The sequence below is a fragment of the Sphaerodactylus townsendi genome, linkage group LG01 (assembly GCF_021028975.2).
Source record: "Sphaerodactylus townsendi isolate TG3544 linkage group LG01, MPM_Stown_v2.3, whole genome shotgun sequence".
Lineage (NCBI taxonomy): Eukaryota > Metazoa > Chordata > Lepidosauria > Squamata > Sphaerodactylidae > Sphaerodactylus > Sphaerodactylus townsendi.
Window position 1 is genome coordinate 193,094,569 of NC_059425.1, and position 27,373 is coordinate 193,121,941.

A 27,373-nucleotide genomic window follows, 5' to 3' on the forward strand; every position below is an offset into this window, starting at 1 on the left:
AGGTGCAACTCTGCTTAGGATAACACTGTAACATCTGGCCTTTGTTTGAAATAATAGAAGTACTGGTGGGCTTAGACTTGACTCACATATGCCTTATTTTCTGAATGTGCGAATCTGATCCTCGCTGTTCTTAAGAACTGCATCTGTTAATATATTACTTTCCAAATCAGGTACAAATTGACAGCAAACCTGCAAAAGTTAACTTTCTTTCTCCTCCTTCCAAATCATGGCACATTTCACATTAACACAACAGCACAATTAAATTCATGTCTTCTGCTACTTATGCTGAATAAGAAGCAAGCTATTGAATGTTGCGGGAACATGTAGGCTAGCTGCCAAGCAGGAAGAGGGATGAGATTCACATTAGCTTGCATGAACTTGACTCTTTTCTGTATATGGCTTTACATGCACAGTTAAACATTTTCCTGACTTTTGTTTATTTAGTTTGCAGTTTCTTTGATCTATTTTGTTTTATGCTTAGAGATGTTGACTAATTTAGATGGCCTTTAAAAAAACAACAACACTTGCAAGCCAAGTTACTGCGCCATCTTGCAACAGGGCGTGAATTAGCCTGTTGTCTTCAAGCCAGATCTGTAATTTTCAGGAAAATGCAGCACTTAATGCTGAACTCCATAAGGCCAAGTGTAAGAGATCATGTCACCGTGGCTGTTGAACTAAGGCATGGCTTGCCAGGTAAATGGAGCCTACCTAGGAGGGAAGAGCACAACAGGTGGCATCATGTCTTGCTTTTCTTGTAGTGATTCTTTTGAAATGTTAATTTATACATAACTGAGACAGGTGAAGCAATTAGGCAAGATCACATAATACAACTTTTACAGATGAGTGGCATTCAAATTACATTTCTCCACAGTAACCATTACTAATTATGGCACTTAATCATATGGCAGAGATCCCTATTTTACAACCCCTGAGGGGATGCTAGATGATGTTTATGGCCAATTCCCTTTTCCTCTCATGTTTTCTTTGTTGAAACAGGGGCTGGCTCATCTTACAGCTAATTTGCCAAGCTTGAAGACTATACAAGTTACTCATCTGCTTGGAGTTCAATTTTATGTTTGTATTAAACATATCTATTGGCATTTTCCTTGCCCCAAAATAAAAGCAGCTAATCCTGCCACCCTGTGGTGGATATTAAATCAGTGAACAAAATTATCCTAAATTAACTTTTAACATGCATTTCAGTATAATGTAGTACAAAGCAACATTTTGATGAAGGGGAAGCAGAGTCATAATGTGATAATACACAAATAATACACGAATGTGATAATACACAAGAACTCAGTGATGTACTTTTAGTCAGTATTTCTGGAGTCCCTGACCTGGATAACTCGAGGGTAGCCCCATCTCATCAGATCTCAGAAGCTAAGCAGGGTCAACCCTGGTTTGTGATTGGACGGAAGACCACCAAGGTCACTATGCAGAGGAAGACAATGGCAAACCACATCTTTTAGCCTCTTGCCTTGAAAACTATGAGGTCACCAGAAGTCAGCTGTGACCTGAGGACACACACACAGGCCATTTATGCACTTCACAGTGAGCATGCATTCCCTTCTTGGATACACACATGCTTTCCCCTCTCTTGAACTCACTGTGCCTTAGATTAGAGAATCTCCATGGTTTCCCTAACTTCTGAAAATGCAACTTTTTCTCTAACTTCACAAGGAAAGTGAAGAGAGACAACATGCATTTGGCTTGCATTGAGTTTTCTCACTCTTTCCTGCCTGCCCAAAAGCAGTTCCTTCCACTCTTCAGAGCAGCAGTTCAGAGCTATTGTAAGAGCTTTCTTTTTAAAAATTATTTTAATGCTGCCAGTCCATTGTTGGAGCAGTAGAATGTGCCTGAAATTTACACAGTCTAGCAAAATAATGCTTGACACAAGATGGCACACACACACACAAAACAAGCAGTAGAGAGCAACCTCCCCAGCTGGAGATTGCGCAGAGGGAACGGGTGGGTAAAATGGCAGCTCAGCTGGGGATACTTTGCAGCAGGAGAATCCTGTTTAAACAAATATGGGAAAAACCCACTGCAAAGCTGGTGGCCACAGGGAGAGCACTGCATGCATAAAGGGCCACACGTTTCTGAATGCATGCTTTGATGGCTAATATCAAGGAATGTGTAATATCAAGGAAGTCCTCAAGGATCATCTTCATTTCCTCGTGGTTACTGGGCCAATATTTTTTAGGTTTTCCTGTTAGTAGTACTTATCCTGTAAGATGCAACAGATAATTCATTTCTCAACACTGTATGAGACCTACAAAGGTATTAGCATCGGGAAAGAACACCAGGTGTTCAACTGAATGCCACTAAAGGTTGCATCCCTCTTTGGATATAAAAAGTTCAAGGACATGCTTGTGGAAAAGTGGAACTGGAAGCTTAAAAGCTGTGAATGGATAAAATACCTATTCTGTGGTGAAGGTGGGACTGAATCCAAAAAGGCTATTTGTGGACTATTTAGTTGCAAGCACAAGACCTTTGCTGTTATTTAACTTGCTGATATCCTGTTAAGTGGGACATAGAAACCCTACAGCGCTGATTTAAAGAACTCTAATGAACCCTATCAAGCCCTTTCACAACTAGACTCTAGTTAAATCTTACAATTTCCAGAACTGTGGCTCACCTCAAATACTAAGAACCCAAACAAATAACCAAAGCAAGGCTACTTCACCTACTTGAGCCTGGAAGAAACACAACCTCCCAAAATCTCCTCTCAACTAAAGTGGGGAGACCCACAGACCTGCCCAGACCACAGCAAGACCTACCAGGAAAACAAACAAACCAGCAACAGAAACCACTTCTAAAGAAAAGATAAACCTAAATCTCCGAATAGTTTGGAATGAAAAGCTACGACTAGTCAAACTGAAAAGGGCAAGCAACTTAACAGCAAACACAGGGAGAAATTCAAATGACCCAAACCTTAACCAAAAAAACAGAAGTCGCGTTCTAATCCAAACAAAAGCCAAGGAGGAACAGAAACAGCAGCACAAGGGGGAGGGGGTGGTGAACCTGGGAGACATACAGAAATTTAACAAAAGCAAACTAACAGTAAAACAAGGGAAAATCACAAGCTACCGTCTTTTCTTAAGTAAGGCAGGCCTGTGTGGGCTTGGCCTAAGGCCTCACCCCCACACACACCCCAAACCTGAACTGAAAAAAGAAAATGCTGCTAGCAGCAACTTAACAACAGTAAAACAATTGAACAAATAACAAATGAAACCCTAAACACCCTCGGCCTTTCAGCTTATGCCATCAGCCTCCCTCTACCACCACCCCACCCCATCCCCAAACAGGAAAGAAGAAGAAGAGTTTGGATTTATATCCCCCCTTTCTCTCCTGTAGGAGACTCAAAGGGACTTACAATCTCCTTGCCCTTCCCCCCTCACAACAAACACCCTGTGAGGTAGGTGGGGCTGAGAGAGCTCAGAAGAACTGTGACTAGCTCAAGGTCACCCAGCTGGCGTGTGTGGGAGTGTACAGGCTAATCTGAATTCCCCAGATAGTAATACACTTTTAACTGTAAGCAAAATCAAATGGTTTTTAAAAGTAAAGCTTGGTTAGTTAAATTAAAATGAAACCCTTCAGCGTCTTCTCCTCTCCAGGCAGGTCTCCTCTGCAGGGCTGGTGTGTCCCACAAAGGCAGCCTCTGATCAGTTACTAGAGAGAGGAGGACAAGTTCAAGGCTCTTGAACTATCGCTCTACCTCTCTGGAGTCTCTGGCACGGAATGGGCTGGGTAGGAACCAACACTGCAATTTATACTTTTGGGCCTGCAACCAAAATTCAATCAGGACTCAGAGTGTGAATATCCCAGGGAATAAAAACTGTCCCTGATTGGTCAAGGAGCAATGTTGAGCAGTTATGCTCACACTTTATTGGCCAGATTAAACTTTTCCTCCCCTCCTGTGTCCTGTCCCTCAAGATGCATCTCTGCAAAAACTTGGCTAGCTAGCTGGGTCTCTGCAGAAATGCACTGGCAATCAATCACTGGCTGAGTCATACCCAGCTGTCTTCAATTTGTTGTCCTGGTAAAAAATTGACAGAACAGCAGAGGGAGAGGCTGCAGCTTGAGGCAGCCAACTCAAACAGTTCCGCTGCTGCTGCTGGGCTTCAGGCTAGCTCCCCCCCCACCCCCACCAGAGAGCCCCCAAACACAGCAATGTAAGGTATGGGGGGGGTTGGGGGGAGGGATTACTTAGTTTGAAATAGATGCTAGGGAAACTTTGTTTAAAGGGATCCAAGGTGGCTAGCTGTTTTTGAGGCTCCCTTTAAACTTTAAATCCCCTGAATGCCGAATTTCTATTTGGCATCCTGCATTCAGAGGTATTCAGATTGGCTTGTATTTGGACAGCTTGTATTTGGCCGGAATACAAGGTGAAAAAGATGAATCTTGCCATAGGTCGGCTTTTTTTTGCTATTCAGCTATATTGAATCGCCAAGCCTAGTGGGAATCACGGAAACATGATGTCCTCCTGTCCCATCAGGAGAAAGTAAAGCTTTAAGTAGAATTCTTACTATACCCACCAAACAAGAGCAGCCTTAAGTATTGATGTCCGGGAGCTGGCCCATCGTGAACTGGCTAGCATCCTTTTTTGGAGTTCCATTCCTATCACAATTTTCTCTTGCCCTCCTTCCAGGGGTCCAAGATAGTACATGGGTTTCTCCCATTCTCCATTATATCTTTAGAACACCCAGAAATGTGTATAAATACATAATATTTATATAATGCTTCTCTGTAAGCTTCACAGTGGTTTCCAAAGATTACAGCCAAGATAAAACCATGATTCATCCAACCACCCTCCTGAATAGCTCGGCCTTGTATTTCTTTCTAGATTGTAGAACAGTATTTTCACCAGGACTGTAGCTACTCAGGTACTCCACAAGGAACAGAAAGCAGCCCCTAGTGAGAGCATTGTGAGGAACACCTAAAGAGAGGCTCGCCTTCACTTATGCAAATCCTAAGCCATAAATTATTTTGAAGCTTGAAAATAATACCCTGAATTGGAGAAAAGTGGCGCAATTGTTGAGCAGCTGCTGGCAGGCAGAAGGTCCCAGGTTCAATCCCTGGCGTCTCCAGTTAAAAAGATCAGGTATTAGGTGAGCTGAAATCTACTTGAAGCCTTGGAGAGCCATTGCTGGTCTGAATAGACTATAATGATCTCAATGGACCAATTCACTATAAAGCACCTTTCTTTGGTGCTGTTGTTTTCAAGGACAAGATGTTATAACTGGATCAGGCACATCAAACGCTACTGTCAAGTCCAAAAATCCATGGACAGACAAGAGGCACTTCCTGTATCCATCTGCAACCCGAGATCGAGCACCAGAACTGTTCTGTCCTCACAGTCCAGTCTGCAGCCAAACTGCAGAGGACCAAAACACAATATTTTAGGCTACAATAGAATGGCTGACCCAAGGTCACACTGTCTCTTCATGTTTGAAATAGAACTTAAACTAGGATCCAATAAACTGCCCTCAGGATAACTGGCATATATTTTAGAAACACAGCAATGTCCTTTCATACTGGCATTACACTGTGCCCACACCAGATTCCGAATATTTTCCATGCACACAGCCATACTTCAGACGTCATGCTATGGCATAGGTGCTGGATCTATAGTGTATGGCTCTTTTGCACCACCAAGCTTACTGCATACACTGTCTGTTATGATGGGGCCCCAACCTCTATTCTGTGCCACTTTCTGCTGCTAAGATTTCCCAAACCAAACTGGAACCCAAGGGCCAGGCATTCCTTTACTGTATGTGTGGCACAACGGTCTTTTCCGCGTAACATGCAAACCCTGCCACAAACCTCAGAGCTGTCTCACAGTGGTACCTAGCTCACTGACACTCTGCTTAACATAGACCTTGGTCGATTCCTCACTCACCATTAGATGCGCGCTCCTCACGGCAAATATCCCGGGGTCCTGCAGCACTCCCCACTACACCACCAGCGACAACGCAGTCACTCTGATTCTGCCACTCCTCCCACCCCGCAGCGCGTCATTTCGGATCCTGGTTGGAAGTGCACCTTTTTGGAAACCGCACACCGAGCGCAGAGCAGTGTGGAAGTCCGAAGGGTGACTCTGGGTTTGGGATTTTCGCCACTGATAGTGAAGTGATCCTTCTGTTTAATCAGACCACAGCGGAGTGTGCGCGATGCGCGCGCAGCCTTTTTTTTTCATTTTCGCACAAAAACAGAGGTCTACATGTCGATCTGAGGCAATGGGGAGGGGGGAGTGTGTGTCTACCTTGCATTCACTGAAAAACGTTCCCACGCATGCTCGCGGAGATGTGGATCTGTCAGTTTGAAAGTTTAAAAAAATTCCCGCCCCAGCACAACACAGCAGCCAATCAGGACAGCCTGAGCGGATCGTGCGCGTTTGATCCGCTGACAGTGGGGAGTCCTGCATGGCTGCTGCGTTTATGGGACCAAGGGGGCAGAAGCTGCAGTGGGAACCATGAAACCGCGCTCAAAAGGTCCCAAAGCAAACCAAACCGGTGCGTATCAACCTCCATTTTTGAAGTGGGGAATCGACCCTTGACCAGTATTCTTTAGTCCTAAGGAGCAAGCTCAAAAACTCAGGAGCCATATTCATTTCTTAGCCTTTGGAGTTTTCCATTTTAAGGACCATATTTTCTGATTCCTTCTACTACAAAAAACTATTCTTAATCTGTTTCTTGTCATTTTGCTAAAGCTGTGTCATATGTGTTAACAGTACATAAATCTTGGTTATCATCACAACCAAAAACGAACCTGCAAAGTCTTCAATAATACATTAACCTGTAGTGGTTAGGGCCGAAGGAACTCCATGTGCCAGGGTTCCAGAGACAAAGTGCAGCAGAAAGTTTCATTGGGCACCCCCACTCAACCCTCACATCTGCCATAGTTACTTCACAGTGCAATGATGTACAGTTACTTCTGTCTAAGCCCGTTGAAGTAAATGGAACACTTTAGGGTTGCACTGTCAATCTTCTACATAAACACCCTGTGCAGATAAGGTCTAAGTTGTACCACAACCTTTGTTCTGACATTCTATGGAGGGACCTCAAATTTGCAAGGTGGTTTGGCATGGCCTTAAGTAGCACACCAGAATTTATTACCTTCCTGAATTAATTGGCCTTCGCAAGAGAAGACTGCATTGTTCTGTTTAGCTGTGGTATTAGTGGAACTTGTTCTGTAACTCTCCAGTTCAGAAAGTGATACGTTCAACAAGGCAAGAGGAAATGCAAATTGCCACCTTCTTTTCATGCCAAAGTGGCATGACTCCACCCACTTGTGTGCGGCACTTGTTTCCCTCCACCACCTTTCATAGACGAGAAAGAGGCTCACATACACATGAAAATAGAAAGAAACATAACAAGTTGATTGAAATAGCAGAACAAGGAATGTGACATATCAGAATATGTAATTGGCTAAATGTAGTAAAGCAAAACCTTTGACACTGAAAACAATAACCAACTCTACATCAGGATTTTAAAAGATTTTTTATATACACAAAACTTCTCCATGGAAATCCATGTCATATATGCATATAAATTTATCTATCCACTTAAGGCACTGCCCCTTTAAAACAAACACTTCAAAGTATAATACATACAACTCTCCCCTACCCCCCCATCTCCTGAGATGTAGGCACCCCAATAAAAGAGGGAATTGTTCAGCCATCCCCACCTATGTACCACTGGCCCACTGCAGTGGAAAGAACAGTAATAAACATTCTATGTATTTTATTTGTTGAACTGTTTGCTTCTGACTCAACCCGTGTTAACTGGTATAATCATTACATTAAAAAAATGTGTGATGGGTAAAATTAAGTAATATGGCCACAATTCAGAAGTTATAAGAGCTAAAATCATAACAGGATATACTTTTAGAATGACTACCTAGTTTCTGTAGGTAGTCTTAAAAGAAGAAGTCAAAGTCTTGGCCCATTTTTGCTACAAATCCACAGCCTTGATGAATGACATCTGGATGATTAATGTTCAAACATTTATAGGAAAGATTTAAGGGGTGCTCTTTTCAGCCCAAATCTAGTGTATCCTAATTTTCTGTTCTATTATTCATTCCCATGTACGTACACGAAGATATTCGACCAAACAATTTTTTAAAAAGTTTCTCTGTGAGAGAAAAGTCAAATGGATTTTAGGCGAAATTCTTGCAGAAATTATTTTACTTGAACATCAGAATGCTTTGACGAAATGCTTTGACAAAATCTGATCATCGATATTTTCCACAACAAATGCAAAGTGGAACACCAATTACGTCGGGGCAGGGTCACTACTCAGCTCAACATAAGCACATTCACATTGGCTGTGATCCAACTGCAACCCCACACCACCCCCTGGGAAGGCACTTCTGCTGATGCACAAATAAAATCGATTACCTTCTGGCAGTAGCACTTTACACCGAGTATGGTATCAGTGCATGCTTTTGGGTGGCAGAGGAACATATTTAAGGAAAAGGAAACATGCGAAATGCCTGTGTGTGTGTAGAAGGTGGCCTGCGGTATTTTGGATCCCACACTGATAAGTGGCTCTTCAAAAAAAGTCACTGTTACTATTAGATTGTTTGAAAACAGTTCTAAAAAGCCTGCAAAAATATAAAGCGACAGGATGTGGTACGTGAGGTAGGATAAGAACTCAGCTGACCCGACTGCTCTAAAAACAGTCCTGATATTAGCAGAATAGTTCTAAGCAATTTTAGGGCCTTGTTTAAAAAGAACTAAGGATTTAAACCCATGACCACTTCTAAACAGAAATACTCATTTCTCCAAGGCACTAACCTTCAGATTTAAACTTGTGACAACAGAAAGTCTACATATACCTGTAAGGTGGGTAGTTTTTGCAATTCATGTCAAAACTGGGCTTCTGTTCACATTTAGATCTCCAACTCTCCTTGCGGGTCTTCTTTCTTCTGACAAAAGTGCCAGTTTTGTAAGTGCAAAAAAGCTAAATACAGCTCCATTAACACACTAATTTGTTAACAGTCTGAGTAATTAGTACACACATCTATAAATAGCAACTTCAAAAGCATACTTGAAAAGTCACAGTTGATTTCAACAGTTACCATTAAACAGCTGTTCCTTATGCATGTGATCTACACAGCAGGGGGTAACATTTCAGTGTTTTTACTAAGCCAGTCAAGACAAGCAGGAATGGCCATCTCATAGGAATGCTCCATTCATTTGGGTGAGTGTATAAATGGAGTTTAAATGCAACAGTCCCACCACAAGGGTCATCTGCAAGGAGTGAGATGTGGCAGGAGCAACCACAGGTGACCCATAGTATTCATAGAGTTTCCAGATTGTAACTTTGTAAATAAGAAAACACTCCAACAGTAGCTCTAAGAATATGGCTTTGGACAAGGTTGTGGAAGTGGCTTGGCATAATATTTCTTTTGGCTCTGTTCTGGCTGTCATTCCTAACTGCTGGGGTTTCTATATCAAAAATCCCAATAAGGCAAACTAATCTGTATTTCCATTTTGTGGAGGGCGATGTTACAGAGCAACTGAAAGGGCTAGAACTGCAGAATTCTTATGCGGACAGCTTCTAATTAGAAAATGATCCTCACAGTAGCTGTTCCTAACAATATCTTACAACATTGTGGAAATGAGTCCTCTTAGTCAGCCCAGATAATGTATTTATTGTAAGAAAAACGTTTACCTGAATTCAAGGTTTAAGATCATTAATGTCCTTTCCATGGCAAGAGACCCTAAAGAACCAGGAAAAAAAGAACAAGATGCACATCAAGGGCGAGGGCTGCAGGAGGCAGGAATAACTGTAAAAACCTCTTCTGTGAATTCACGGTTGCATTGCATCTAAGCTAGTGGCATTTTCCCAGACGCTCGCTATTCTTCTGCAGTATTCAGGGTGGATCTTTATTAAAGTGCATCACAAGATGTTCTCCAGTGTAAGTTGACCTATGATGTCCAGTTTTCAAGACACAGTCAGTGGAGTGCTGCCAAAACTACTAAGCAGGCTATCCAATTAAGGGATCATCATCGTCTTCCTGAAGCTGAAGGCGTGAAAATGGACGCAGAGAAGGTGTTCTATTCTTCATGATGATGATAAGGCAAGTCAGAGTGGTTAACACCATCAAGACCCCAATCACAATCCCAATGGCTTCAGGGATATTTATGCACCACTGGTCAGCAAGCAAACACTTAGAATTGCTCAAGGTCCCATTGTTGGGCTGGGGTGTCAAGCCAAGGATGTGACACATCATGGGATAAATGTCAACAGTATTCATGGTTTTCCTCCAATAGCCTTTGCGGAAAGCAGGCCCGTGAGCTGCCAAGAATGGATGCATGCTTGGAAATGCATTATCATAGCCATGGTCTCCTACTGAAAAAGAAATCCAGAGTTAACTTGCATATTAATCCAAATGATTTCAATAACAGGGGCCTCTTTGTCCTGCTAGTTAGTTGGTGCCCATCAACCTTGACATGCTGTGCAAGGATTTTCTAATTTATGATGGACTTGTCTGTAGGATGTTTCTGTTTGATCACTCAGTGCTTAACAGAGTTCTTAATTCATCTTCATGCTTATTAACATGGAAACAAGAAGTAGCACAAATCCAGATTTTCACAAGCCTGCCTCTCAAACTACCGTCCACATCATAAATATGAACTGACTTAGTTGAGAATTATTTCCCTACTAAAGGGATCAGTTCCCTCTCTCCCCTGCCCCATGCCAAAAAAATTACATTGGGGCTTCAGTAGTTCCTGAAACAAGGAATGTGTGTTCAGCTTCATGTCAGGGTCCTTGGTTGGATCCATTCAGCTTTTCTGTGGGTAAAATAAAGAAAGCGGGTCCCCTTTAATCACCAAAAAAGGGGATCATGGGCATGCACAAGTGTCATGTGAAACAGGAGACATGAATGAGACCAGGTGAAAAAGCTGGCTTGATCCAACTCTCTGAAACTGTTTCAACTTGGACGTTCAGAAACAAGATGAAAAGGGAAGCATGTTTGCTCTATTTAATATCTTTGGACAAACTATTTGTCCTTAAATATAAGAACTGAAGCACCTCGAAACGCTCTAAGACAGGTATGAAAATATTAATTTTGAATAAGCTGGGTCCATCTGAATTAGCAGCAATGATTTCTACCATGTTGAGTGTTTATTTTTCAAACAATGGGTGCACAATAAAGTAAATCAAAGTCCCTTCTTGGTGCTGGAGTCTCCCAGTGAAACACATCACACCAACCGCTGCTAGTGCCCAGGGGTTTGAGGGTGGAGAAGAGGAGAAACTATGTCAAGCCTTCTCCCAAGTGGATTTCTCCTTGCAGACAAAAGGGCAATACGTTTCTGACACATTCTGCCCCACCCTATAGTTTCTGGGTTAAGGAGAAGGAAGACCAGCAAGGAAAGAAGTCAGAGTTGGAAAAGATTTCAACTCTAAATCTGTCCTTAGTGAGTTGCTAAAAGTCACATTAGGCAGCATTTTTATGATTAACATACAAACCACGTAATTAATCGGCGCAGCCGGTTTCTATGTGGTATTTCTTATTTGTATAACAGGAACAATGCTTCATATCATTGTTACCGGTTGAGACTACCGGAATAGAATATCACATTATTTTCTTTTTTTCATTCATACCTGAACCAAACCTTTTCTTTTTCACTGGTCTTTCAGCAGTGCATAGTTCGAAGTAAATTCAGTTCTACTGATAACAAAGTTCAGTCATAATATTGCAGTCTTCGACTATAGCCAGGACCTGACGCGACGAAGCTCGCTGGTACCATCAGCATTCCCGTTATTTTTCATTGTAATACGAGGTGCTCTATAGTGGTTCGTCAATGGACATCATATCATTATACAATTAACAACTATTATCCATCACTATTAAACGACATAGCACTAGCGCTTTCAATTATAACATATACTGCGAATATTAAGTCACTCATCGTTATTGTTTCTCCGGTTTCGCAACCGTCAACAGTTGCTACGCACTGGTACGACTTCTTCGGTTGAAGTTACGCGCATAGCCGGTGCAACACTCCGGGTGTTCAGCGTTCTTTAAAGTCATAGTATTAAAGATTATCAAAGAAAACCAATGACCAGCATCCAATGGAATTGTTCTTAAACTTACAGATATCTGCGCCGCTTCGAGGATAATTCCCGTTCAAATTACGTGAGAATCTCCGAAATAGGTAAACGATGTCAGTAAAACCGAGGAAGCGCGTCAAAAAAATGTTCAGCAGTTCATTTTCATCTTCGATACGTCTCTCTAAAGTTTCCGGACACCTGGTTTTGGTAAGCTTATCTCAATACGTATTTTAGATCACGGGCATTATGGAACGATGTCAATATTTATTCGAGTTCACAAAGTTGGTAACTGACGAATGTCATACGCCAATTCAGTATTAGAACCTTCAGAGAATCCAAGAACAGACATAGAAAATATCGTGGTTGCACATTCTTTTCAATACGCGGAAAATGTCCAGATGTTGGTGTAATGTCGTTTTCACTAATAAATAGTTATCTATCAATATTCGTCCACGCTAATGTACGCCTACGCTCATCATAGAGGTGCTGACACCGTAAAAGTTCCAGTTTTATTGGTCAGTTTGTAACACCGCGCTATCAATGTTGTTGGTGTGATCTAAAACAGTGAGTTGCTTAAAGACAGTTGTTGTGCCAGCTGTTCAGTTTTGCGAATCCATTCGCTTTTGAAGTCCTTTACGTTTCATAAATTCTGATAGCCCTCGTTAGTAATTGGCTCAATACCAGATGAAACCAGACTATCGTAAAATACGGTCGTTAATTCGTTATTATATGCAGTAACATGAACGTACCGCGGGTGATAATATGATTTAAATGAGCGCTACGGTTCCTGGCATTAGTGAAACAACGTAAAAGTTATTACGACCGCCATGCTGGAATGGCAAAACTAAATAGTGTACCTTGCGCTGGTTTCGATCATTCAGTTCAGGCTCAGATTGAAGTTCATTGATCCATTACTAAAGAATGCATTAATTGAATGGCGATGGAAAATGAAATAATGTTCGCCAATGTAACGCTATAGAATGTAGCTTAATGGTTGCTGCCGCATTCGTATCATATTTATTAAATCGCCTTATTGTGCGGCAGCTGCGCCCCGAGGGTGCAGTTGTTTCATACTGTCTTCTGTTGTAAGAATATCCAAAAAATTTAAAAGTTGTTCCAGATGATTCTGTCAAAACTAATCGTGTCGTAGCCAGGTGGATGATATTTTTTTGTGCCGTTATCATAGTGTGTCATTTACTTCATCGGGGATCACAGGTGACATCTAGTGTCAATAATTGTCGGCAAGCCTTCTTCGACTAATTAAACCTTCCAATAAGGTAATAAGATGCAGACTCGGTCATGGTTTTCACCAATGGCCAAGAAGAGTCCGTTGATAGCTGGTGGTTTCTGTAATAGAGACTTCAGTTGCAGATTACACGGGTTTTAAAGTTAGAGGAAAACCCTTTAAGTGATCTTAAAACATATAAAATAAGCGTACAAATAATGGGAACTTGTTAATGAGAAATTTGCCACCGCAGTGTTAATCCACCCCTGCTAGTTCTTTTCCTGAACCGCAGGTAATCTTGATAAGTCTTGCTATATGATCCGCTAATACCCAGTAGTTTTGTAAAAAATCCACATCCATCAGTTGTCGCCTGGCTTCTGCTATGTAGTCTACTCGATTCTGTATCACGATGGCCCCTTATCCGCCTCTTCTTGATGACAATCTCCGGATCCTTCTAAGTCTATTTAATGTAGCCCAATCATCTTTCAAAAAATTATGATAATCTTCAAGCTTCCTGCTGTTATGATACATGGATTACCCTTCCATGTATTATATCTTAAGGACCAATTTTCAAATGTACTTATAGATGGTTCCTGTATTGGAGGATAAATTTTGACTTCATAATAACCTGACCCGAGAAATAGGTAATTACGGTTGCATCCGCGAAAGAAACCTTTAGTTTAATCGCTCGGACAAGTTTGAATAAATCTACTCTAGTTTGATAAGGATCGATCGGTATGCTATAACGAACCCAACCCCCCCAATTTAATCACCTTCCGCTTCATGTGAGTTAGTTTGGAAGAAAAGATTCACTATTAGGTCTTCCTCGCCGCACTTCCAGGCCTAACGAAAAAAGAGGTGGTCTATGCTTCTCCCCACTGCGCTCTGCCTGTTGCTATCTCCTCGCCGCTCATACATATCATTCGCCTTGTTCGCCCAATGACCTACTCCCTGCTTTTGCCTATCTTCTTCCCCTGAGGATGAAAAAGTCTCGTCCCGATCCGTCATGTCATATTCAGAAGAGCTGTATCCATCGAACCACCGTACTCTTACGGCTGCCCTTCCGGGTTGTGATTCGTGGGATGAATCTGCCACTTTATACACTCTATTTGTATCATAGTCTCTTTGGATCAATGATAAATTTTTTGCCTTAAAAATCAATCAATTTTTGTTTAAATTGGGATAAATCTCTTTCTAGTATGGACAGTTTATCCTCAAATAAGCCCTGTCTCATAGTCTGCTGTAACCAGCTTCCTTAAGTTTTATATCATTATTAGTTTTTCTTCCAATTCAGCTGCAGTTTCTATAATGAGCAATCTCATGAGGGTCCAGAGAACATTTATTCAGGATGTTAGCCCAGCCGGATCTTAAAATTATCTATGTCCCAAGAAACAAAAGTAGGGCCTTTCTGGACACGTAGAAACCCCTAGGTATCCTATTGGATTTCACATACTCAATAAGAGAGGCAGCATGTTGGTGGATTCTAAGCTTCCGTTTACGTGTATTAACATATGTGAGCCAAGTATTATCTGCAGTAGAATCCATAGTTCTTTCCTCAATCTGTACACTAGTAATAATTCGCTGCACGTCTTCTGCATTATATGAGAAACTACGTTGCCATTCTGCCATAATAATGTGCTGCAACAAAGATGTAGGTGTAACGCTCTTAAATAAGCATTAACATACAAACCACGTAACCCACTGGCAGCCAATTTAAGTGTGGCATTTCTTATTTGTATACATAAGGAACAATGCTCATAACATACACAATATAATTCCACTGTTGCATCCTCACATGAACTATTTTTCTCTTTTTTTCATTCCAATAATCTAAACTAAACCTCTCTTTTCTTCATTCAATAGTCCTTTTCAAAGGTGTATCCACATTCATATAAATCCAAATTCATATAACCCAAGTTCTTGCATTTGATAACAAAGTTCAGTCATAATTATTACAGTCTTCAATTCATTGCTGGTAGGAACGCATCGCAGACGCAAATTGGCGCTCTCTTCGGTGCCTTCATCAGCTGCCAATTTGCCATTTGCATTTGTACATGAGGTGTTCTATAGGTAATCTGTCAATGGATATTACATCATATCAATTCATAGCTCATTTCAATGTCTTATTGAATCCATCACTTATTAAAACACATATATATACAATTATAACATACATATATACCGAAATGAGCAATTATTAAGCTCACCAATGTTATTAGTTCCACTTTACAAACGCCTGCCAAGAAGCTGTTAGGATCCTACCACACCTTCCTCTGGTAGCTGACTCTCTGGTTGGAAGGCTAATGTGGCACAGCTGATAAGTAACACCTGCTCCAGTGCCTTAAAAGACACAGCATTAAAGATGACAAGAAAAAAAAATCCAAATGACCTGTTTAATCCAATGGGAATCTGTTCTAAACTTATATATATGAGACGTTTCTTTCAGCTTGGAGGATAATTCTTGTCTAAATTCATGTGGGGAGAATCTCCTGAAATTGCTGTAACGCTATCAAACGGAGGTCAGTAACCGGTGATGGTTATGCTGGCAATAAAAATGTTCCAAGCACCAGTGGTGTTTCCATTTTCTTAAAGCCCTGATACAACTTCTGTGTTCTGACACTCTAATTTTATAATGCTTAACGCTTTTCCCACATACATTTTAGGACATGGGCACATAATCGCATACACACATTTATCTGAGTCACAGTTAGTAAATTGACGTAATGTCCATACAATCTCAGTATTAGGAACCTTCAGAGAACGAACAGACATAGAAAAATTACATTGTATACATTTTTCACATGGAAAATGTCCATATGATGTTGGTGTAGAAGGCTGTTTCACTAATAAATTAGCATAACTATATTACTATAACCGGGGCTATCCCAAAGAGGTCCTATATGAAGCATGGGACAAAAAGTAGATCGTTCCTCCTTGTTAAAACTGAAACAACAACAACAACAATCTCGCTTAATATGGTCTTTAGATCACACCAATTTAACAGCAATTATTAAACGCAGTGTTTACAAACATTGGCATGTCATTTCAGACTTACCTGGGTAAGTCAGACACCTCCTCTATGATAGTCCTTTTAGACGACAACCAAACGGAGACAAAGTTATTGGTAATGCGCTAATTTATTAGTGAAACAGCCTCTTCGGGAAGAGGCTGCCTTAGAAATCTAAAATATAAATAAATAAATAAATAAATAATGCAGAAGACGTGCAGCGAATTATTACTAGTGTACAGATTGAGGAAAGAACTATGGATTCTACTGCAGATAATACGTGGCTCACATATGTTAATACACGTAAACGGAAGCTTAGAATCCACCAACATGCTGCCTCTCTTATTGAGTATGTGAAATCCAATAGGATACCTAGGGGTTTACGTGTCCAGAAAGGCCCTACTTTGTTTGCGGACATAGAGATAATTTTAAGATCCGCTGGGCTAACATCCTGAATAAATGTTCTCTGGACCTCATGGTGCCTATCATTATAGAAACTGCAGCTGAATTGGAAGCAAAATCCAACTAATGATATAAAACTTAAGGAAACTGGAATTACAGCAGACTATGAGACAGGGCTTACGGTTTGAGGATAAAACTGTCCATAATAGAAAGAGATTTATCCCAATTTAAAACAAAAAATTGATTGATTTTTTAAGGCAAAAAATTTTATGCGGATCAAAGAGACTAAGTGATACAAATAGAGTGTATAAGTGGTAATCTCATCCTCGAATCACAACTCTCGAAGGCCTGAGCACGTGGTAGGTTCGATGGATACAGCTCTTCTGAATATGACATGACGGATCGGATCAGACTTTTTCATCCTCAGGGGAAGAAGATAGGGCAAAGCTATGAATGAGTCATTGGAAATCTAAGACAAGGGCCGGAATGATATGTATGAACGCATCGAGATATAACAGGGCAGACGAGTGGGAGAGAACGCAAAGACCACCCTCTTTTTTTCCGGTTTCTCGGGCCTGGAGAGGTACCTAAGGAAGACCTAATAGTGAATCTTTCTTCCAAACAACTCACACCGCTAAGAACGGAAGGTATTAAATTGGGTTGGTTACGCGAGTAACGCCGACAATTTTATCCTTATCAAACTAGAGAGTAGATTTATTCAAACTCTTGTCCGGTACGCATTAAACTAAAGGTTTTCTTTGCGGATGCAACTTCGCGAACTACCTATTTCTTACCCGGTCAGGTTATTATTATGAAGTCAAAATTCTATCCCTTCCAATACAGGAACCATCTATAAGTACATTTGAAAAATTGGTCCTTAAAGATATAATACATGGAGAGGGCAATCCATATCATAACAGCAGGAAACGAGATTATCATAATTTTTCGAAAGATGATTGGGCTACATTAAATAGACTTAGAAAGGATCCGGAGATTGTCATCAAGGAAGCGGATAAGGGCGGGGCCATCGTGATACAGAATCGAGTAGACTACATAGCAGAAGCCAGACGACAACTGATGGATGATTTTTACAAAAAACTTTACGGGTGACCCAACGGATCATATAGCAAGACTCTATCAAGATTACGGTTCAGGAAGCAGAATCCAGCAGGGTGGATTAACACACTGGTAATAAATCTCTCATTAACAAGTTCTACTGCACGGGCCCTTATATTTTATATAAGTTGCCCAAGATCCATAAAGAGGGTTTTCCTCCTCCTGGCCGGCCCATTGTGTCTGCAACTGAGTCTATTACAGAGCCACTAGCCCAATATGTGGACTCTTTCTTACAGCCATTGGTGAAAGGCATGTCTTCATATATTCGGATTCTGGTACATCTTATTACCTTATTGGAAGGTTTGGATAGTCCGGAAGGCTAAGACGGTGTTGGTGACACTAGATGTCACCTCCTTGTATACCAGATCCCACACCATGAAATTAGAGCTATTTTTATATGATGCTTTGGCACAAAAAATACGATCATCCACCTGTATTATTTTTTTTGATTAGTTTGATAGAACTCATCCTAGACAACAGCTATTTTAAATTTTTGATGATTTCTTCTACAAACTAGAGGATTGAGTATGGGGAGTAGCTTCAAGACCCTCAGAAGCTAACCTTTATATGGAATCCATTTGAAAATAACATATATTTGAATGCAACAGCTAACCCTTTTTTCAACGCTACAGTTTCTATTGGCAAACGCTACATTGACGACATTTATTCTTCATTTTCCATGCTCCATTTCAATTCTAATGCATTTCTTAGTATGGATCAATGGACTTCAATCTAATTTACAATTTATGGTCAGGCCAGCAAAGAAGAGGTACACTATTTGGACACTTCGTATTATCACAGCGATCGTGAAAATAGCTTTTCGACTGTTTCCATAAGCCCACGGACCGGTAACAAGTTAAGCGCTTCCATTTTAAATCATATCCACCCTAACGACGCTTACGCATTACTCCTACCATAATGCTTTGTAGTGCGCAGCCAAACGTAATTTTACAATGGAATCTGGATTTCTCATACGGAAGCTAATCGCATTGACAGAACAATTACTATAACCGGGCTATCCCAAAAGAGGTCCTATATGAAGCACATGGGACAGAATCTCAAAAGTAGATCGCTCCTCCTTGTTAAACCGAAACAACAACAACAACAATCTCGCTTTAATATGGTCTTTAGATCACACCCAATTTAACAGCAATTATTAAATTTAGAGTTTACAAACACATTGGCATGTCATTTCAGACTTGGCCTGGGTGTCAGACACACCTCCTATGATAGGTCTTAGACGCACAACCAACGCGAGACAAGTTATTGGTATCATAAGCTAATTTATTAGTGAAAACAGCCTTCTACAATCAACATCATATGGACATTTTCCATGTGAAAAATGTATACAATGTAATTTTTCTTATGTCTGTTCGTTTCTCTGAAGGTTCCTAATACTGAGATTGTATGGACATTACGCCAATTTACTAACTGTGACTCAGATAAATGTATGTATGCGACATGTGCCCATGTCCTAAAAAATGTATGGGAAAAACGCGTCATTCTTAAAAAATTAAGAGTGTCAGAACACAGAAGTTGTATCAGGGCTAAGAAAAGAAGCACCACTGGTGGAACATTTTGACGAGATAACCCATAATGACACTGACCTCCTCGCTTTGTATGCTACAGCAATTCTTCAGGGAGATTCTCCCATTACGAATTTAGACAGAATTCGTCTCCAAGCAGAAAACCGGCCTCATATATATAAGTTTAGAAACAGATTCCATTGGATTAAATTTATAACATTGATTTTTCTTGTCATCTTTAATACTGTGTCTTTAAGAACACTGAACAGGTGTTACTTATCAGCCGTGCACGCTAGGCTTTCCAACCAGAGAGAGTCAGCTACCAGAGGAAAGGTGTGGTAGGATCTAACAGCTTCTGGAAAGCGCTTTGTAAGTGGAACTAATAACATTAGTGAGCTTAATAATTGCTCATTTCATATATGTATGTTATAATTGTATATATATGTGTTTAATAAGTGATGGATTCAATAAGACATTGAAATGAGCTATGAATTGATATGATGTAACATCCATTGACAGATTACCTATAGAACACCTCTGCTGTACAAGTAATGGCAAATTGGCACTGATGAAGCGCACCTAAGATGCTAAATTGCATGCGATGCTCCTGCCAGCAATGAATTGAAGACTGCAACAATTTATGACTGAACTTTGTTATCAATTGCAAGAACTTGGATTTATATGAATTTGGATTTATATGAATGTGGATACACCTTTGAAAGGACTATTGGAATGAAAAAAAGAGAAAAGGGTTTAGTTTAGATTATTGAATGAAAAGAGAAAAATAATTCATGTGGATGATACAACAGTGAATTATATTATTGTATGTTATGAGCATTGTTCCTTATTATACCAAATAAGAAAATACCACACTTTAAATTGGCTGCCAGTGGTAATAATGCGGGTTTGTATGTTAATGCTTATTTAGACGTTACCTACATCTTTGTTACCTTTAGCATTTTTATGATGCCAAAACATGAGAAAAGGGAAAAGGAAATTTCTTCAAATGTCACACAAACACATCTCTTCACAAGCAGAGAAGGTCAACAAAAATAAAACTGCATTACATGAGGGTTTCATTTTAAAAAATGCAGTGAGATACAAGACCATATTTTGCAGATTCTTTTCTGATTTCTCATCCCTTTATGATTTACAGTCTCTCTCCAACAATATCAGTCTTAAATTACAAGATGCCATCTTGCCACTGTCACATGCTAGAGAGTTTCAGGTTTTGAGACATGATATAGCACATGAGCCATCTGAATCAAGCCTCTGTTTCCTTAGAGCCTCACTATCTGCAGAGCATGCTTATTCACAGCATGCAGATTTAAAGCCATCTATTTGTCTGGCTGCACGGAAAACAACTTTGCAGGAAAATTTTAATGAGCTGAATCAATGGTGATATCATCTAGCCACCAGAATCCCATGCATGACCAACAGAAGTATGTGTGGAGAGCTGTGGTACAGCACCTATTTCAGAGACCATCTTTGCTTAGATCATCCAGAGTCTCAGCAGGTGGAAGCATTTCCATTCATGAAGCACAATTTGCTTGCCTTCTTTCTCTCACAGAACTTTGAAATGCCGCCTGTAATCCTGGGGGCATTTCAGGTGGCTGCAAGAGTGGGGGAGATGAGAATGCTGTGAACTCTTTCAATCCATGGGAAAACTCTTGAGGGAATATAAGCCCTTTTCTTGTACTTTCACTATTACAAATGCTCACTGCTGGCTCACCATTTCCACAATCTTTTTGGCAGGTTAGATAAGATTGTGACAAGTTTGAGGCATTCAACTGCACATCTAAAATACATCTGAACCTTCTCCTACTTTAATGTACATTAATTTGCACATTAATCCAAATGATTTCAAGCACAGGATATAATAAGAAACGAAAGTCAAAATGCAACACAGGTTGCAAAATGCAACATAGGTCGCTGTTATCTGGAATAGCTGCCATCACTAATGACATTCTTATCTGATTTGATGAAATGAATTTCAGGAGAACAGCAACTTCAATACTTATCTCTATTATCTCACACTAGAACAGGGGTAGGCAACCTTTAACACCCAAAGAGCCATTTGGACCCGTTTTCCACGGAAAACACTTAGAGTCGCAAATACTTTTTGACATTTAAAATGAAGATAACACTGTATATATATTTTTTACCTTTACGCTTTGTATAAACAATTATAGTGTGTTGCTTATGAAATCCATGAAGTGCTACAGAGAAAATGATATTTTATTTATGTAAAGAACACATTTTGAACTCTTAAAAAATAATAACAGACCTCAATGCCTGCCATGGAGGGTGGACTCGGGACAGCCATATTCCTCACTGAGCATGGCTCCCCTGCCCTGGTCCCAAAAGCCACAGCTTCTGAGAATCTACTCCCCAAATGCCTGCTGATTATGCGCCGCTGGGAGTTGGCAACCCGTGACAATCATGGCTGAGGATGATCCCGACCTTCCTTCCTTCCACGATCTACAAGCTTACCCTCCACTGGCTTACTCTGACCTAAACCTTCCAAGATCCACATGCAAGTCTTTCCTCATGCACTCCTGCCCTCCTTGGCAATGCAGAAGCAAACATTTCCCACCCACCCCTGCCTCCCCATCAAACAGCGCCCTGACAAGTGCAACTTTGCAGGGCTGCAGGTAATAACTCCTTTAAAACCTGACATCATATTTTTTTTCACTCTGACTCAGCTAGGCTGCTATCCACCAGGAAAGCCCCTGGGAGCTCAGCTGGGTTAAGCTGGGAAGTCTGCAACCCAAGGTGGTGCTGCTGGGGTCTGCCATGTGGTCCCTTCCCTCAAGAAGGGCCTGGGGGAGGGGGAAATGAGACCACCCAAAGCAGGGTTTACCCCTGACCCCCCCATACAAGGGGGGCAGACTGGGTTAAGATTGCGCTGAAAATCTGGCGCGCCTCCTGCAACGCCTCCTGTTTCCCATCCCTTTGTCAGCCACCTGTTCAACAGGATCCACCAGCTGTGCTCGCCTCGGCCTACCGGGCCATTACTTCACTCGGCATCAGCCAACCAGGCAGCTGGGACAGGGAAACTGAAAGTGGCTTGGGATAGCCGTCTCAGGCTGTGTCTCTCTAGGAATGGGGACTCTTTCCCATTAACCCTTAGGGCGACTCTCCAAAGGAGGCTGAGAGGACTCAAGTCACGCAGAACCACAGTACAAGGACAAAAGACCCGCAGGTTGCAGACCCCTGCACTAGAATAATCTGCTGGATTATGCATTAAATTATACAGGGAATTTGACCAAAACCGTGAGATGGCACTGAATCACAGGTATCACGGTAATCGGTACACTGTCAAGAAGAAACACTTGCAGGATTTCCCAAAGGCTTTACTGTTCTCCTGTCACTCTCCTGTGCTCCACGTGACCAGATGCTCCTTTCACCTGAAATAATTTTCTCCAGCCAGTCCAACAGTTACCTGTTGGGAGGCAAGTACTTACATCTAGGCAAGCTCTGGTTTTGCACAATTGTCCAGCCTTCTTTTGCTACCACAATTATGGGTTGAATGCGCTCATTATGATAGTAATGATACCGGTCTGGAATTTCTCCTTTACGATAAACTGTCATATTAGAATTGCATTTTTTCAAGCTCTCGTAAACATAGGTTTCATCTGAAAAGAAATTAAATAGTGAGTTTGAACCAATGACAATCTTTTATCACAATTTATTCTGTTAGCAAGAACTTGCCTTCTCCCAAAGAGCAGTTCTAAAGATAGACAAGGTTGCCTCATTAAAAGATGCATGTTTAGCATGGATATCATCTTTTCATTTATTTCAATATCTTTAGCACACTAGTTTTTAGGCTTTATAGGAAAAAGAAAAAAACACACCTTTTTCCCCACTTAAAATGCAGTTCAATGATTTACAGGTTTAAATATAAATAAATAAAAAAGTTAATTCCAAAGTTTCCAGTACAAATCCAATCATTAGAAAATACTTGCTTTATCTTAACAAGGGTCAAGAACGGTACAATTTGGAGTCACAGAAGAAAGATGGATGAAGAGGCTAGAAAGGATGAACCTGCTGCTGTTTACTTAAGAAATGAAGAAGAAACAACTTCTGGGGGGGAGGGGAAAAGGGGGGAAATGTATAGGTTGGATAAAATATAAAGTTTTGTATATGTATGTAAGGAACCGGTCCGAATACACCAATTAAAAAAAAAAAAGAACGGTACAATTTTAATTATCTTTAACACTTTGTTTTTAAAAATCAACTTAAATTCAATCTGATCAAACATATACTTACTAAAAGGCAGAATGGCTGCAACTGGGCTCTTGTCAATCAGCATGTACATCTGTGGGTCAACGCAATCATCCAGGTTGATCAACCTGCCCGGAGAACACTGTGCCATGCCATGATCGCTGGTAATTATAACATTTATTTCCTCCCACAGTTTAGAGGCCTTCAACCTCTTAACAAGCAGGCCAATATGTTTATCCACTTCCTCTAAGACGCGACTCATGTTTTCTTTATCTTCCGGGCCATACTTGTGTCCACTCGCATCTGGCTCTTCCCAATAAAGAGTCGCAAAAGTGACAAGGGGGTTGGAACTGTTCAACCATCTGATGATGTTTTCTACTCTTTCGCTGAAGCTTACTGAAGAGTTGTACTTCATGAAGAAATGAGGGGTGGTATTGTGAATGCGGACATCTGTGCCAGGCCACATTGCAGCGGCGCTTGTTTTGTTCTCTTGCCACTGGTTGGTGACCCAAATGGGAATTGCTTCATCCCACCAAAAAGCATCCGCATCATTGAATGACGAAAAGTTTTTCTTCGTAGCAGCATCGTACATAGTGTTTGCTACAATGCCGTGAGTTTCCTCGTACAAACCTGTGACTATGCTGTAATGGTTCGGAAATGTTTTTGTGATGAAAGCATTGGTCACATGTTCCACAAGCACACCATCTTTAATGAAATCTTGGAGATATGGAAGATTATATGTCTCCATATAATCAGCCCTGAAACCATCAAAAGACACCAGGAGTAACCGAGGTGTTGATTTGTGTATAGAATCACCTCTACAGAAGGTAATGATACCGTTAAGGAGGAATACCAGTATAAAATTCATTGTTGATAGAATTTCACTTATTAGGACTCAGATGCAGTAAAACCTAGACAGAAAAAAATCAGAAAGCCTCATTAACAATGTCAGATCAAACTAACAGCCACATCACAAATATAATTCTAACTAAATCTAAGGTATTATTTGGATTCTAGTCAGAAGTTTCTGCTGGCAACCTTTATCCAACATAAACCAACTATCACCAGTACAGTTAAGGTTAAGCGGTACTAAGTTATCTATGTTTATATCCTGACCTCTAATTTTATACAGAGTAATTTCCATGATCCCACTATGTCTGATTTACAGATTGTTCTAATTGATGAACAGATTTTCCTCCTGTTTTGTCCTGTATCTAGGTACTTCAGCAACTAGTTATAAATTAAATAAGTAGGTAGATGTCCAAGCAGACTCCATGCAAATTTTATGGCCATTATTTTCCATTTATATTCAGCTTGGTCCAATAAATCTGTCCAATAACAGTGTGTTTGCAAAAAACATTAATCTTGATTTCCCCTGTGAAAATGCCCCGACCATATCTTCTTCAAAGCTTTATTCCTCATTTAGTGAATTGTTTTCACTCAAAATAGTTTCATTTTCCCTGGATGACACATTTTCATTGCAAGATTGGAATTTAGTTCAGCTAACCTAATGTTACGTGAGTTACACAGTACTGAGAGAGTAGGTTCTGAAGACATATTTTAAAAGGCTCTAACTGGCATCCTTATTCAGAGAGCACATGCTGATTTGGGGTGAAGGGGAGTGACGGTAGACTTTTTCAGGAATAAGGCCACTGGTCACTCAAGTCTGCAGTAAAACTTCCTAGCAACAATTCTATATGTGTAAGTTTTTAAAGCCGATAATATATAGCGCTACTACAAACACTAGCAAAGCAATATAAAACTATCGAAGCAGTCCTTATGCTTCATTGTACACCAAGCTTGTTTCCTCCTTTGTGGTTTTTTTCCTAGCTTACAACACAACCACTAGACCGACAGTTTGTACTTCCTGGTTTCCTCTTGGTACACGTTAACAACTTTAGGCCTGAATTCACAACACAACAAAAATATTCTTACAATATTTAATATTAATTTGTATATAGTCAAATAATTTCTCAGAAAAACTTTCCTCATTTAAGTTTTCTTTAACTTTAGATCTGAATTGAGATCTGAACTCACAAAACCTCAAAGATATTCTTACAATACTTAAGATTAATTTGCATTTAGTCAAATAATTTCACAGCAAATCTTGCTTCATTTAAGTCTCCTTGCTCTAATAACTCAGTCACTGACAGAGACTAGCCAGTTCGCATCTGGAGAAACTTTTTCAAAGTCTACACTAGAGCTAGTCATAAAATTAAAACAAAAGTGTTGATGTTTAGTTATGGATACATAGATTTGAGTTCACTGTTCACATTTATGTACAATAAGAGAAATGAAGAACAGGGCAAGTCTATTGCCTCCAGAGCCATACAGACATTCCTGGTCTACAATACTGTATAATTCCTTCTTCTTCGAGGCCAACAGAACCACCCCTGAAAATCTGACATAAACATGTGTGTGTGTGTGTGTGTATAGATAGAAATACAAACACAAACACACACACATATGGATAGATATAGATATATCTCACATTTGATATATAAGGGTTTTCTCCAGCCACGAATGGGGTAGATTAGCAAGCCAAGTTTGATTCTGATCAGGCCTCTTTTGAGACGAGACACCCGGCAGGGGATGATGGGAACTGTAGTCCATAACATCTGGAGGGCCGCGAGTTTGACACCGATAACCCTTCCCTCCGCGCCACACGTGACAATCGGACACAGAACTCGCGGCATTCGTAGGAACCACGGACACGGCTTACCCCCACCCCCCCCCACCGCCTTTTAATTTTGCAAGCGGCAATCACAGCTCACACACAACACAAGCGGACCCCGCGTCACAAGGCTCCGATTTGTCTCCTCAGGTGGGGTGGCGGCGAAACCTCCTCAGCCAGGAAGAAAGACCCTCAGGCTCTGAACCAGGAGGCCAAAGAGCTTCACCTCACGGAAAACAGGTGGGGGGGGGTGGGGGGAGAGCGCCCCCTCGTCCTTCCCAAGCGCCCGCCTCGAGCGGCGGCCGAAACAGCCCGGGTCGCCGTCCTCGCCTCCTCCTTCGCCGCCGGCACCACAGTCCCGGGCGGCGCAGCGCGCCTGCGCACTGGCTGCCCCCAACCGCCACTAACGGTTCTCCAATGACCCTCCGGCTCAGCTCCCGGGAGGAGGAGGAGCCGGGACTCCGCGGAGGCACGCGCTCTGATTGGTTGAGGGCTCGCTGCCTCGCGTTCCGATTGGGCTGCGAGGTGGCGGGTTTTGACAGCAAAGGGGGGGGGGTGTGCGGGGAGAAGAAACAGGTGCGCGTGGGAAGGGCAGCGGCTGAGGGGGAAGTGGGTGTCAGACCGACGTCAGACTGTATGGCGTCAGACCAGAGTGGGGTCCGCAACCTGCGGTTCTCCAGATGTTCATGGACTACAAATCCCATCAGCCCCTGCCAGCATGGGCAGGGGCTGATGGGATTTGTAGTCCATGAACATCTGGAGAACCGCAGGTTGCGGACCCCACTCTGGTCTGACGCCATACAGCCCAAATCAGCCATATACTGCCGAGGAAGCGACCCCTTTTGTACTTATGGGAGATCTCCCCCCCCCTCCCCCCCAGGAGGTTGGCAACCCTGCATGGAGGTGGGGAAAACAGGAGAACTGATCTTTTTGTCATTCTGGGAGATTTCCTGACCTCACCTGGAGGTTGGCAACCCTACATGATGGGAGAACCAGGGGAACAGCCCTGTTGTCTTTTTGGGAGGTCTTCAGGCCCTACCTGGAGGTTGGCAACCGTGCATAATGGGAGAGCCAGGCAAAAAACAGCCCTGGGAGGTCTCCAGACCCCCCCCCCCCCGAGGTTGG

The 27,373-nt window shown here is 41.4% G+C and overlaps 2 protein-coding genes across 7 annotated transcripts in view; one reads left to right on the forward strand and one right to left on the reverse strand.

The window, feature by feature from the left end:
* The window catches only part of ENPP5 (ectonucleotide pyrophosphatase/phosphodiesterase family member 5), a 29,970-nt gene extending 6,525 nt beyond the window's left edge, over window positions 1-23,445 (forward strand). The window contains exon 5 of one of the 2 annotated variants that reach the window (XM_048502848.1): window positions 23,337-23,445. In XM_048502848.1, the coding sequence (XP_048358805.1) occupies window positions 23,337-23,412 (76 nt within the window). In that variant the 3' untranslated portion in view covers window positions 23,413-23,445. Of the gene's footprint in view, window positions 1-908; window positions 3,311-23,336 lie in introns of those variants that run through there. The other variant, XM_048502840.1, reaches the window with a different exon arrangement.
* On the reverse strand, window positions 7,493-26,640 carry ENPP4 (ectonucleotide pyrophosphatase/phosphodiesterase 4). 5 transcript variants are annotated; one of them, XM_048502896.1, is made up of 4 exons: window positions 26,475-26,640; window positions 23,620-24,485; window positions 22,815-22,985; window positions 7,493-10,364 (listed from the first exon to the last, which is right to left on the reverse strand). In XM_048502896.1, exons 2-4 carry the CDS (start codon window positions 24,440-24,442, stop codon window positions 10,000-10,002), a joined length of 1,359 nt encoding a protein of 452 aa, XP_048358853.1. In that variant the 5' UTR covers window positions 24,443-24,485; window positions 26,475-26,640; the 3' UTR covers window positions 7,493-9,999. The 5 variants fall into 5 exon arrangements, with proteins under 5 accessions (XP_048358853.1, XP_048358844.1, XP_048358836.1 ...); XM_048502887.1 differs by having other exon boundaries at window positions 26,366-26,640; XM_048502879.1 differs by having other exon boundaries at window positions 26,349-26,640.
* Between the last annotated feature and the right edge of the window lie 733 nt (window positions 26,641-27,373).